The 15,000-nt window shown below is 43.2% G+C and overlaps 1 protein-coding gene across 1 annotated transcript in view; it reads left to right on the top strand.

Annotated features, from left to right (window-relative positions):
- The window catches only part of cdh13 (cadherin 13, H-cadherin (heart)), a 236,598-nt gene that overhangs the window by 132,163 nt on the left and 89,435 nt on the right, over positions 1-15,000 (top strand). The window contains exon 7 of the mRNA XM_030790562.1: positions 8,203-8,381. Within this exon, the coding sequence (XP_030646422.1) occupies positions 8,203-8,381 (179 nt within the window). The remainder of the gene's footprint in view (positions 1-8,202; positions 8,382-15,000) is intronic.

Genomic DNA, 15,000 nt, shown 5'->3' on the forward strand with positions numbered 1-15,000 from the left:
GGCTAACCAGGAGTAATGTGTGGGGTTGTCTTTTCAAGGAAGAGCTTTGTGTGTGTGTGTGTGTGTGTCTGTGTGTGTGTGTCTGTGTGTGTGTGTGTATGAGAGAGAGACAGAGAGAGAGAGAGAGAGAGAGAGAGAGAAGAGAGACGGACAGCAGGGAGAGAGACAGAGAGAAAGAGAGAGACAGAGAGAGAGAGAGGGGAGGGGGAGAGAGACAGACAGCAGAGAGAGAGAGAGAGACAGAGAGAGGGGGGTGGGAAAAGAGAGACAGACAGCAGAGAGAGAGACAGAGAAAGACAGAGAGGGAGACAGACAGAGAGAGAGAGAGAGAGAGAGAGAGGGAGGGAGAGAGAAGGAGAGAGAGGGGGGGAGAGAGAGACAGAGAGAGAGAGAGAGATAGAGAGAGGGAGGGAGAGAGAGGCAGAGAGAGAGAGAGAGATAGAGAGAGGGAGGGAGAGAGAGGCAGAGAGAGAGAGAGAAGGAAGGAATGTGACAGAAACGGAGGGTGTTTAATTGGCTGAGTGCAGGTCAGAGGGTTGTACAGAGATGCTGTCACTCTGTCCCTGGGAACTAGATCACCTCCAGTCAAACAAGACAAATTACACAACTCTCCACATTCACACAACATCACACCCTTCTCTGTCACTCATCATCTACCCCTACCCCCAGAAAAAAGACACACTCACACACACACCCTCTCCCTCTCTCTCTCTCACTCATCATCTACCTCTACCCCCAGAAAAAAGACACACACACACACATCCTATCTCTCCCTCTCTCTGCTCGTCCCACTCTGAGCTCTCTTTTCTTTCTCTCTCTTTCTTTTAAACTATTGATAAGTACTGTATCCACCCCCTTGTGTCTTATACCCCTAATTCGTGGTTGGTGGCGTGGGTTTGATCTGAGCATTGGCGCGTGGGTTTACGGTGCGACTCTCGGCTCTCTGAAGATGCGCGATGAAAGGTCTACTAGATTTGATCAACACCACACACTGGTGTCTTTTTGTTCGTTACCTATTGGCTGGGGTGGGATGTACATGCCAACACATAACATCAGCTTTAGCTGGAATAGGCCTGCTTTGAACCTGACTGGCTCAGTGAGAGAGATGGCGGAGTAATATGATAAGCTTGCGTAAGTTTGACCTGTATTCTGTCAGGGCTCACAACACAACTCTCACAGAAACGTAACGTGACTGCTAATCCTTTCTCTTTTTTTTATCTCCATTTGATGTCAATTTAAGTGTTTTTTTTTTTTGACTAGCATAGCAAATTCATCTTTTTATTCTGTTGGATTTTATTCATTTTACATCACTTTTTTTCCCCCTTTCGTAATGCAGAAGACGTGTGGGTTTTTTTTTTTTTTGGCCCAGATCAAAAGAAAAACTTCGGTGTCTTGAGAAAGCGCGCTCACTTTGTCTCATTCACAAATCATAACTCACGCCAACGACTTTGATCTTCTCCTGCCCTCTGCCTGATTTGCCACAAGAGTCAGGCACGGGCTTAATAATAATAACAACACGAACACACAACGGAATTTAAGTGCGGCAAAACCATCTTTAAAAGACATTTACGTGAGAACGGTACGTCTAGCTACAGCTTCAGTCAGCTGGGTTATTTTTCCCTTACGGGGAAGACGACAGATCCCCGTTCTGTAATGCATTCCCTCCATTACAGTACGGTCACATTCTGCGAGTAGCCTAATACGAATGTTGGGAGTAGAGGTAGAGGTAGAGCACACAAAGCAGTGTTTGACCTTTGTCGTTTGTTTTCTTATGAGGACGTGATTTCAAGGCACAGAAAGCGCCTCCAGAGCACAGGAAATACAAAACATATACTTAGTGTCGTCGTTGAAGAGCGACAATTTGCATGCAGGCTGGCTAAGTGGGTTTTCTGCTCACTCAGCCGGGCCTGTTGAGCATCTCTCTGTTGAATCGTACCACCTGTAAAAGCAATATCAACTGGAAATCTGTTTTTATTTTCTCTATTAATTTATTTTTCTATGCCCCAAACCCCCCCCCCCCCCCCCCCCCCCAGGTCCATATCCTTCATTTTGAAAGCTGGAAACTTTTCTATTTACAGATAAAATAAACGAAGATATATTCAACTTTGTTTACCCTTTATCACATTTTATCCTTTTTTAGTTATTTTATAATATGATATGTTGGCCGTATATACTTATTTGATATAAATGAGCGCTGCTGGCTAATATATGTTATTACAGTCACAGTGGCTGCAATGCAGTAATGTAAATACTCAAGTGCTCTCCTCAATCGGAGTTTTTCCCTCTCCAGTGGAGATTCTCAACCGTTCCTTAGTCTCATTTCAATCTAATTTCATATTTCTGCCAAGTCAGTCATCTGACAATTGAGGGTTTTTTTTTCTTTTTGACAAGTTAGTCCCTTTGCAGTGTGAGTGTACAGATCTCTCTCACGCTGAGTGAAATACAGATCTAAGATTAAGCGCTGGATCACTTCTCTTTAAACTTTGTGACAAGTCCACAGATAGCACCCTAATGTTCCACGTCTAGTCATTTCATTGTGTTTTTTTTTTTTCCTTTTTCTCTCTCTTTTTTTTTTTTAGGCATTTTTCCCCCCAGGCTGTCTTTCCACTCTCTTTCTTTCTTCACTGTAGTATCTATCATCATCTTTCATTCACATACACCCTCTCCATCATTATACCATCCTGTTCCAATCTCTGTTCCCCATTACAGAACTCTATCACACGCATGCTTGTCTCCCACAGGTGAAAAGGAAGCTGAAACCATAGTGATTTCCCAAGATGCCTGTAACAGAGGGGTGTGTTCAGCGTGTCTGTGCTTAGTCACGTGCAGTATGGAACTAAAGGCTTAGCCTGATACGGGGTTATTGGGATCTCTCCTTTTTTCGTGCTTTCGTTTAGTTTTACTTTAAGTGCCATGCACTGGAACCACCCTCTGCTCAAATCAAACCCACAGTATTGTCAGTATTGGCAGAAATCAACAGGAAAAAGGAGGGAAAAGGAGGCGGTGAGAGGGAGGTAGAGAGAGTGAGGGAGGTAGAGAGAGCTAGGGTGAGACATTTGAATTCTTATTGTTATAGCTCCAACCAGGGACAAAGAAGCTTAGAACCAGACCCCATGTGAGCTCCAGACACTGTAAATTGTATCAAAGTAATAGATATTAAATTAGTACCGTTGAAAATGGCTTCTTTAAGCCAAAAATAAGGACAGCCTTTCGGGTGCATGACTCATTTAGCCAGCTGGACCTGTGTACATTTATGTGATTGGCTCCTGGGGTCTGGGATGGACCCCACTGCTCCAGTCCTCAAAATGGTGCACTTTGATTGGCTCCCACTGGGCTGCAGCTGCTGCAAAGGAGCAGCAATGCCCTTTGAAAGACATTGCATCCCAAACTACTCACTCTTATCAGTTCTTGAGAGGAAGAGAGTGTGTGTGTGTGTGTGTGTGTGTGTGTGTGAGAGAGAGAGAGAGAGAGAGAGAGAGAGGGAGAGTGCGAGTGCGAGAGGGAGAGAGAATAAGAGAGAGAATCTCCATTTACCTATTTATTCCACTGTGTGACCAATGACGTCAGCGGGTGAAATCTTGTACAGTGCAGATAGACGCTCCATAAGAGCAGAGTAGAATCAGCACAGTGTGTCTTGGCTGTAATGGAGATGCCAGTGGTTAAACACAAGGACACAAACACACAGAAACACACACGCACACAATGGAGTTAATGGAGTTTGAACTGCTGTGCTTCATTTCAGGCCAAGGTGTTCAAACTCTGCTTTATCAAGAAAAGAGATTTTGTCATATGGCTGCTGATGTTACAGTCTGAGAACTTTCCTCTTATTTGACTTGAATATTTGATCTTTTTACAGCCCTTCCTAAATCACAAGAACGTGGTGTATTTCTGAGCACAAAACCTAATAAAGCAATACATGGTTTTCCAACAATTTGGTGACATTTTTGTTATACTGGTATGGCTTTAAAGGTGCAGATTTTTTATTTATTTTTTTTTTTTATTGAGAACAAACACATCTCAAAATCGAAATTAATTTACACAGGGAGTATCATTCACCCTTTTACAACACAGCTCTAGCGCTGGTTTAATGTGATTTAGTCAACAAAGAGCTTTATTGGGGGATACTCATTATGAATACAAATTTGACCCCTAGACAAACTATCAGGATATTAAATTAGCATTTGCAGCAAAGTGTTTGATAATGTATTTTCCATCTCGTGGTCTCATATCTGGCACCAGCAGGCCAGCATCGACCGATTGGATCAAAGCAGGCCTCGACCAATCAGACCACAGACAGACTTCGGCCAATCAGATAACAGACTGCGGAATAGATGGCTGGAGCTGATGATACGATAATGGAGGCCTGTAGAGTCGTGTCCAACCATCTCTGGGTCTCCCATCAAACATCTGACACAGTAACTATCGATCCTGCCCCGGCACTGGTGTGGATCTAAGCCTCATGAAGGCAGACAATGGGACTCTTTGCTGACGTAATTGCAGTCGTAATTAAGCTTCCGCGATTTGCATTTATTTCCGAGTCTGCGCCCATTAACCAATTAGACGTGGCAGATGATTTGTGGAAGCGCTGATGGTGGCTGATAGCTTTGACACAGCCCATATAGAAGGGTGCTGATAACGAGGCTGTCTCCGGAGTCTGTATATTTGTGATGGAGTTGTCATGTTAGAGGGGTAATCGGAATATGCGTTGACAGGGTTTTTTTTTTTTTTCATTTCAAAGTGCAAAAACTGTTTTTTGTTTTTTTTTCCTGTCTCTCCATATTGGCTGTGCAGGATGTGAGCACGAGATGGGAGGAAGTGAGAAGAACAGTGACCTAAATTGTAGTTTGGGGATTTGGTTCGGGTCGAGCACACACTCGAAGATGTTTTTCTAGAAAGGTTTTCAGACTGTGATTATGAAGAGAGAGTTTTTTTGTTTGTTTGTTTGTTTGTTTGTTTTTAAGTAGTCTTTAAGAATCTGCCGCTTCACCTTAATTGAATGCATTAGTATCAGGACAGTGTTAAAAAAGAAAAACAAAAAAAAAACATATAAAATAGAAACCTTATAAGACATGCACTTGAATCAAATAGGTGCTTTTTTCAGCATGAATGTAAAGTATTTGCATGAGGGGGAAAAAAAAGGAGTTTTTATTGAGTGATAAAAATCCGGCATCCCATCTATATTTCTTCTTCTCAAAATGAAAGGATTATATAAAGATCATGAACGCCTACCAACTTAACAGAGAGTGTGTGAATAAATGACACAGGATAATCACTTTTCCTTATCAGGGTTAAGAGCTGCGCTTCATGAAAGGTCACTCCAATCACACAAGCAAGCGGAGGCTCCGTCACGCAAGCACAGCCGTGTGACGTTTACATGTAGACAAATGAAAGACCGATTGGCCGCAAAAAAAGAGACCCGGTAACACAGGTCTTAAAACACAACATGCAATTATTGAGAGTGTACTTGTCTTCAGACATCTGAAATGATCAGTTATCTCTGGACACCAAGCAGCAACTGCGGATTGTGTGGACACACACACATACGCACACGAACTCTGCGGATCTTTATTATGCGTGTCGTACATTTTCAATTCGGATATGTGTGCGTGCGTGTACGTGTGTGTGTACGGGCACACACACACCTGCATGCTTGTGTGTAAATTGCTATTTTTTTTCCAATTTCCAGCCGGTATGACACACAACATCCAGCGTAGTGACCGTGAAGTGCAGTTTAAGGAGAAATGTTTATCCACCGCAGTACAGCATTACTAATTCCACCGGGAAAAAAAGTCCATGGTGGTCAAGTCTCGCTTTTCAAACGAGGCTTCTAATTAATTCGTTCTTTTTATTTAGTCAACATCATAGGTTTTAACTCACTTTAATGGTCATGACCTTGTGTGACTTTTATGCTTAACCTGTGTGTGAGTCACCTTGTTTTTCATTGGACACGTTGGTTTTAGACCGTTGTCTGCTTCTTCTTGACTCCTTTGTTCAATCTTGACTTATTTATGTACTTCCTTAGGCACTTGTTGCTCATGTGCATTGTAAATTACACTCAGCCGTGGTTGTTTTGCTTTCAGTTAGTGACCTTTCAGAACCAATTATCGTCTTCGGCATTCTGCAAGCATCCGCGGTGACCGGGCACCGGCGGGTTCATTAAACAACATATACCCGCGCTGTTCTTCTTATTCTTTATCCATTAATGACGATGACAACAACAACAAAAACACGTTCCAGCTTAACTGAAGGCCTGTGTTACAGAGATAATTGAGTAGAGACTCTAAAAACTCAGCATTACAGATGTGCCGATAGCGACGGCTCCGTGACTCATGACTTTTAAAGCGCGGTTTGGATCGGACACACACGCGCGCGCGTCCGCCGAAGCGCGGAGTGGTGAGAGATAAATGGCTGGCTGTCTGTGTGTGTGTGTGTGTGTGTGTGTGTGTGTGTGTCCATCTGGCCCAAAGCCTGAGGATGAGAATATTATTCAGTGTGAAGAGTGAATAATGACCGGTCCCGTCGAATAGCTCAGCTGGGCAATGGCCAGAGACTCATAGTCAGTTCTGAGTCACTAGTCACATGATTAAAATAAAAAGAGACAATATGGGTATAGAACATAAGTTAGAGGCTCTAAAGTTCACTAGACTGTGTGTGTGTGTAGTGTGTCGTGTGTAGTGTGTGGTAGTATATTTTTTATATGTTTATTACAAGAAAAAGAGAGATTATGTGTAAAAAACATAAATTAGAGGTTCAAAAGTTCAGTAGGGGTGTGTGTGTGCAGTCTATAACTGTATGCTTTGATTGTTTGTGGTTATAGATGAGAGCGTGTGCACTTTTCCTGGTCTGTGCTCATACGTGTTTGTTTGGGTTTGTGTCTATGAATTACTTTCGAGTGATTGTATCTCAGTGGAGAATTGAAGTAGAACTCCGCTAATGAAGAAAATCTGTAGCTGCCCGTGTTAGCCGCAAGCTCTGCTCCGAGTCTGTCTGTAATTATGCATTAGATTAGTCAGTGATTTACAAACCGTTAATATTTCCTCTGAAAATACAAACATTGCCAACATCCGCAGATAAAAGTTCACATTACTGCACCCTCAATTAGCTCTGATCACTTCCAATGTAAACCAAGATACTTATATGTATATTTGAGTTCACTTAGGATATTTTTGACCATTTGTTGGTCATTTGCTCCAGTTCTGAATTCATGCTGTGTGATATAGAGTGTCATAAAGGCAGGCATTGAAGGTTAAAGTCAATGACAAAGACCATTAACCATAAGGAGATGAATGTAACTCAGTTATATCTTCTTGCATGGTCACTGGTGAACACCCATCTCAATCTGTCCAATAAGGAAACAGTTGAACTCATGCATATGTGATGGTAGAAAAAAAAAATTGGAGAGAGTTTGGCATTAGCTCGGCTCCAAATATTCTTCTCTTCCCATATCATGTTGAAAATATAGCTCGTCCCTGGGTGAGGCCTTTGAGAATTGAAGGTTGGGTGTATGTGAAAGATTGGCTGGGATTTGGTTTTGATCTGCTGAAATGGTGTTTCATTTTAGATGCATTACAGGAAAAAAAAAAGAAAAATGTGCTCATGACTATGGACTAGGAACTGAGTGTGGGGAGTTAGAACTAGATTTCTGTCAAATTTGCCCTGAGCCTAAGTTCCAGACTGTGTCTTTCCCTACCACTTCAACTCACTCAGCCAAAGTTTCCTCAGTTGACGCCAATGGCATGTGTCAGTGTCTCTGAACCTCGGTCCTGGAGACTAACTACCTGGACGGTCCGGCGCTGTCCTCGGAGGGCTCCGGCCCACCTGACTGGACTGATCAAGGGCTTAGTGATATGTCCAGAAGCGTGGATGTGGATGAGCAGAGAGAAAAGTGTTGTCTCCCGAGAACACGAGTCAAAGAAGCACTACATTATGGCACACCGTGCAGATAATATCAGTTATTTCTACAATATTTAGAATGAGCTTTTTCCTCTCACGCTCTCTCTCTCTCTCTCTCTCTCTCTCTCTCTCTCTCTCTCTCTCTCTCTCTCTCTCTCTCTCTCTCGCCATCTTTTTTTCTCTGCGCCATTATATGGTGGTATAAAAATTAAAAAAAAACAAAAAAAAACCAAAAAAAAAACGCTGTATCAGTCACACGTTTATGAACTTTACGAATTTACGGTGCTGTTTCTGTCTCCGTTTCCATAGGAACGACGGTGATGACTATGACTGCGTTCGACGCCGACGACCCCAACACGGACAACGCCGTCCTCCGTTACATCATCGTCCGTCAGTCCCCAGACAAACCGTCACCCAACATGTTTTACATAGACCCCGAGAAGGGTGACATCATCACGGTGATCGCTCCGAGCAAACTGGACAGGGAGGTGAGAGCACGGTCTGCTTTTTTTCTCTCTCTGTCTTTGTTGTCCGCTCCAAGACGCTGCTCTTACCGGTTTGGAAGAGACGCCCGGCGATGTCGGAAACACCGCCGTGCCTCCGTGCTAATTAGCATGCATTGTTCTGTTTTTGTTTTTGTTTTTGTTTTTTGGATGGGTGGGGGGGGTTGGGGGTGGGAGGGGGTTTGTAAAAGGTCAGTGCTTCAGAATGTATAATGCAATGCTTTAAACAGTGCCATTGTTTCTCCCTGAGCTCTCAGCGTTTCAGATAAAATGTGGAATCAGTGGGAGGCCATTGCTTCACAATGCTCTAATTTGTAATGGTAGAGTATGCTCAGTAGGATAGGCTCCTGGCCGTAAAATGGCGGTAAATGTTTTGATGGGTTCTTTCAGTTGTTTGCTTTGGCTTAAATTGCTATAATGTGTAAGATTTCAAGGTGTCTGGCAATGGCTGTAAAGCAAGCTTGTTATGGGTGGCCGCAGAGGAGTGGCTGAGTGGGGGGGGGGGTGCCCGGGCGATTTGGCATTGGGTAGCTAAGGGTGTTAGCGGCGAATGCTAATGAGAATTGGAGGGTGCAATTCCGTCCCTCGCCAACCCCCCCCCCCCCCCACACTCACACCCCTCCCCCAATCCCGTCGCCCCGTTCTCTCTGAGTCTCAGAGGCAGGAGCGAGACAAGAGCATGATTGCTTTTTCAGCTGGGGTGACGAATCCAGGAACATCAATTCGCGCTGCTGGAGGAAGTGGAATATTAGTTGTTGTCAGGCACTTAGAGTCTGGTTTAATTGAGGTTATACACACACATCCAGCAGCTACGACTGTGTCCGACAAGACCATCTGAAAACCCCTCAGCTGGAACAGAATCATACCACACAGCAAGAACCTGCGTGTGTGTGTGTGTGTGTGTGTGTCTGTGTGTGTGTGTGTGTGTGTGTGTGTGTGTGTCTCATCAGCAGCGATTGGGTAATTGATATGTCAACAGGGTAGCTGTACGAGATGAATTTCTCTCCATTTCCGAGACAAATATTTGAATGACTGCCTTGTTCACAAAACTTTTCAACAGCTCTCTTTCTTCTGACCTTGCTCTTTTGGCCGGTCGCTGCGCAACGGAAAGCATGATAAAACTTCTTTCAAGTCACACAGGTGTAGTTTCTTTAATATCTTTATTTTTCCCCAACACTTTCAGTTCTGTTTAAATTGTATTAACCTTAGTGGGAAAGGACACAAGGTGAAGAAACTATACTTAAAAGTTATACACTAAGCCCATATATTTTAAGTACATTTTACCTCCATACTCTTCCTTCTTTTTGATTAAACCGTTGCTGGTGAAATGTTTTTATGACACCTTAAATATTTTAAGGTACTGAATTATTGATATTTTAATTTATCCCCCCTTTTTCTCCCCCATCATGCTAACATGTGGCGTTCTCTTTAATCTACTCGCACAACATGAAGGGTTAGACTATGATATCATAGACAGACCAACAAAAGCTTACATGAAAGACAAAACAATGATCATGTTCATTGAAATAAAGTGAAATCCAACTTAGGATCACACCAAAGAGCGGTCGCTTCCTTTGGACGTTTATACAAGCCCTCCTACCTTTGGTTGGTTTATAATGCAGATTTGAGTGTCAAGGTGCTAGTCGATCCAGAAGAACAGAGGTAGGAAGATTGGCAGGTGTGAGCGTTTGTGTAATCCGGTGTAAACGTCAAACGTGGCAGCTCACAGTTTGTCATGTGACAGGTGTGATTCTGCCATCAGTGTCAGCAGCAGGAGGCTTCAAACACGTACACGCTTTTTTGGTCGCTTAGCGAGGGAAAAGTTTGTTCCTCAACTTTTCTAAAATGCTTTAGTCACACTCCAGTGTGGGCTGCATGTGCAATGAAAGATTCCACCCTCGCCAGCAGAGATAGAGAGTCTGAGGGAAATTGAAAAATCTATTTAGTCAGCAATGAAATCAAGATGATTTGCCATTCTGGATGCTCTAAACGGAATATACTATCCGCTCTGTTTCTCTTTCTCTCTCTCTCTCTCTCTCTCTCTCTCTCTCTCTCTCTCTACCTCCGTTTTAGGGCTTTGTGAAGTCACAGTCAAATCAGTGATGGAAGAGGATAGGAGGGGGAGAAAAATCTTGGGCAAAAATAGTTGATCATATTTCTGAGAGATTTGACAGTTTTTTGAGAGCAGCTCATGTGACACACACACACACACACACACACACACACACATGTTGGGACATGCAGGCATACTAGTGGACCATACACAGAAGCTGTCTTGCTTCATGACCTCTTTGTAACCTAGACTAAACACTTAGTCCATGTTCCCTATCTATTTTCGTTCAAAATTCTTGGGGAGTTGATAAACTATACATTTTTGGAATTATTAGAACGTAAGAAATATGAAAAAAATATGAATCTTTCCATATTTCTCAACGTCTCTGTGGTGGCCATTTTGGATTTTAAAAATGGTGAATGTTCAAAACACATGTCAGGTTCTAAGCTATGCAGGTGTTTACTTCTGGCGGCTAAACATACATTTTATTTATTCAGGAATTCACAGAAACTAAGGAAAATCACTTGGGTATAATATAAATTAAAGATATTTAATACAACGGCATCGTTTTAGCATAAAAATGCAAGCATCCATAACAAATGGATTGTAACGAATACAACAAAATTTTCTCTACAAGTCAAGACATCTTGAAATTCAACCATTCCATTAATATCTTGGATTGTCTGTAAACTCATAATCTCACTCATTATCTTCAGTTATCACCGTCATCCGAATCTCAGTTTTCAGATCTTGAGTCCTCGTCGTTCTCACAGCCAAAGGTGAGAGCGCTGTAAGTTTCTTCATCCACAGGAACATCTTTGTGTCAAACAATCTCCTTTGCCGTGGCATCTCACCATTTCAGCGATGGCCTTAGGAGCTTAGGAGCAGTACGTCGGCGGTAGCGGGTCACGGCCGGCCTTTGTCGGCCCTGTAGTAGCCATTTTGCAGAGGATCCAAAGGTCCTTGCTGCTCAACGTTTGCCTGGCCCCAAACTCAAGCTTGCTCATGTACCCTATCAATGTGCTGGTTCAAGGCACCTTCTATAGGTGGTAGCTTGTCACTCTCTGCCATATACTTGTGGAAAATGTGTCATCGCAGCTCTGGAACGTTTCTCATTTGTATTCCTCTCGGGGCAGTAGGCAGCAACACGCAAACCTAACCGAGCGTTTGTATTGTTCCTCCGTTACTCTGGAGTCACTTGGAAGCGTCCTCAGAGCTTCAACGACGTCAGTCTTAAGCTTCGAGGAAGATCTTGAACCGTGTTGCCTCGCCCACTCTTGCAAACCTTCCAGTGTTGTCAGAACCAGAGAATGCCATCGAGATTGCGCCGTTCTTTGGCAACAGGTGATAGTCGGTTATTGCCAAAATCAGGACGTCTGCGTCAGGAGAGGAAAAAAGTAAGTCAGACATCTGCAGAGTTTTGTCTTCCTGTAGATACGGCGAGGCAATCCTGTTGCTTTGCAGAACTGACTTCACACCTGGTAATTCGAAAAGTATTTTGTCTTTCAGCCACTGTCTGATGAAAACAGGTTCATGAGTTGTCAAAGCCTCTGGTTCCCCTAGCTTGTTCACACAAGTATTCTCAATGTCAGCCACAGAAAGATACGCACCACTTCTGGTTTGTACGTTCAACGAAACTAGCAATTCGTAAGGGGCACCCACACTTTTCATCCCCTGTGCTTGTGCCTTCCTCTTTTCTCAGAACATAAAATACATGTTTTCTCCAACAATCTTTGTGATACTTCACATCAATTGCAAGGGCATCACCTTCAGAGATGCAAGTAACTTGAGGCCTTATTTTCAGCTCTTGGTTCGGAGGAGACAGACACAGCTTCTTTCGGAGTTTGACCTGCGTTCTCAGTCCTAACCGCGTATAGCTGTTGATTGCCAGACATTTGACAAATCAAACACAGATCTCTAATCTGTTTTTTTTCGTGTAAACGGTGCTGATGCAGCAGCTGAGGTTGATGGCTCTCTCCTATCAGAGCCTGGTGGATGCCCCCTTTTCCTGGGGACACGTCTTGCAGTGGACAAGGAACGGTGGTAGCGGTCTCTAGCACGGTGCATGTGAGCTTTATCGGTGGCGTTTGAGTAACATTTGTTATGCCAGTGAGCGTTATTGCTCTTCAGAGTTTCTGTTGTGCGGTCTTGTAGCCTCCTATAAATTTGAATGAATTCACCATCATTCCATGATGCTCGCTCTTTGATCGCAGACAACAAAGCAGACTAAGAATCTAATCTTGGCTGCGACACCAACTGCCCAGTCTCTTTTTGGCAGAAAATGCAGTGTTTCCAATTGATTGTTTCATCTGGCTGTGGACCAAGTTGTGGCAGTGCTTGTGTGGCCATGCTAAGTTTTTAAAGTCTCTAACTGTAGGAACCTAGTATTCAAAACATAGTCATTTTAAAGTGTCTAATAATACTAAATTAAAGACCTACAAGCAAAAAGCAGTGATGGTTACAGGTTTCCCAGGATATGCCTGAGTAAACATACTGTCTTAATGAATTGATAGTGATCAGCTAAGTTTATAGTGATCAGCTACATCGGTATGAGAGCACTATATGTAGTCAAAAATTACGAAGCAAATTTCTTTAACGCTGACTTCAATGTAGCTTGAAAACTTGAGCATTGCACAAAAGTATATGAAAATATTCTCCAAATAAAACACAATACTTCTAGGTTTACTTTGACTTCAAACCCGGAAGCAAGTTGATCAGGCACACAGGCCTTTGTGAAGTTCTCCCTCACGCCCTGTCAGGTGGGGTCCTGTCGAATGTACAGGAGATACCGCATGATTTACCTCATACAAATACATATTATGAGCAGGTGCAGTATCAGATTCTATTTTTAGTGTGTTCCATATGGTCCCCTTTATTTCTTGGGCTTGAACAATATGCAGTTAGCCACTGAACTCAGAAGTCAGTTTGATTGATCACGAGGGATCCAGCTAAAAACAAGTTATGAGTGGTTGCCATTTTGAAAGTCCAAGATGGCCCCCACAGAGGCTTTGAAAAAAAATGGAAAGATTAGTTTTGGGGTACGTCACACTCTAAACTTTCCAGAAATGTATAGTTTATACTCCCCAACGAAGGTTGCAATCAGGACATTGTGAATCTGACTGCAAGTTTTGAGCATTTTGTAAACAAAAGATACATTGAAAGTGTACCACGCAGTAAATCAGACTTGCACTGTGTGTGTGAGTGTGTTTGTGAGTGTGTGTGTGTGCGTGTGTGCGGGCGTGCATGTGTGTGCAGGCGTGCATGTGTGTGTGTACGTATGTGTCTGTATGTGTATCTGAGCTTTGCTGACTCATAGCACACCATGGTGTATATGTGTGTGTGTGTGTGAGTGCGTGTGTGTGTTTGTGTATGTGTGCATGTGTGTCTGTGTGTGTGTGTGTGTGTGTCAGAGCTTTGCTGACTCATAGAGCACCATGGTGTGTGTCGTTGTGTGTGTGTGTGTGTTTGTGTGTGTGTGATGTCAGCGAGTCGTTGTGATATCTCTAAGCAGATGTGATTAATCAGCCCAAACCCCCGCACCAAAGTCGCCGTCGTCGACTTCACCAAAGCACTTTTTTTTCTCTCTCTCTCTCTTTGCTTTAAATCCAGCAAAACCTCTGGCTTATCCAGCTACTACATTAGTCGCACTTCTTAGATCTTCAAACCCTTTTTTTTTTCTTCTTTCACATAAAATGGCCTTTCCAGCTGTCTCAGCAGCACCCTGCCTGTGTTCTCAGACACATCTCTGACTTCTTTTTACACACTGTACAACTGTACAAAGAAACACACAAGAGCTGTAACACTCGCACTCTCAGGCTGACTCTAACACCCTTCTGAGTCACTGTCAATATGTTCGGTGTGTGAGACGGAGTGATGTGTGTCAGTGACCTGACCTGACTTTGCACCGCTGTCTCTCTCTCTCTCTCTCTCTCTGTCTCTCTCTCTCTCTCTGAAACATTGCCTTGATTCTGAAGCTGACAGGTACTGAACATCACCTGTACTTTTCTGTCTGCGTCTGTTTTTCTTCACAGTTTGGTTGGATTGTGTCCGACTCCTCTGCCCTACACTGACGTCCTTGTCAAAATGTAGACTTGTGCTCTACAAAAGCAAGCAATCAAAATGATGCTCCTAATATAAAGGACTCAGACTCGCCGGATGACACTTAAGTGTAGGCAGAAGTGTTGCCTTGAAACCTCTGATACTGCGCCTTTTCATGGGAAAGTGTTTTTGAAGTTAAAGGAGAGAACTGTGAAGAACTGTTAGAGATTGGTTTAGTTTTGTTTTTATCCATGTTTGAGTGCTCTAAAAAAAAAAAAAACCTTAGTCAGTTGGATTCTCTCTCTCTCTCTCTCTCTCTATCTCTATCTTGCTCTCTCTCTCTCACCCACTTTCACACACACACACACACACACACACACACACACACACACACACACACACACACGTAAACACACCATTGCTCACAAATAATATGTTTTAATTAAGGACTGTTTATTCTCACTTCAAGGTGAGGGCCATGACACACGCAGCACAGACACTGTGAGGTGTATT

The sequence above is a fragment of the Chanos chanos genome, chromosome 13 (genome assembly GCF_902362185.1).
Source record: "Chanos chanos chromosome 13, fChaCha1.1, whole genome shotgun sequence".
NCBI classification, from domain to species: Eukaryota; Metazoa; Chordata; class Actinopteri; order Gonorynchiformes; family Chanidae; genus Chanos; species Chanos chanos.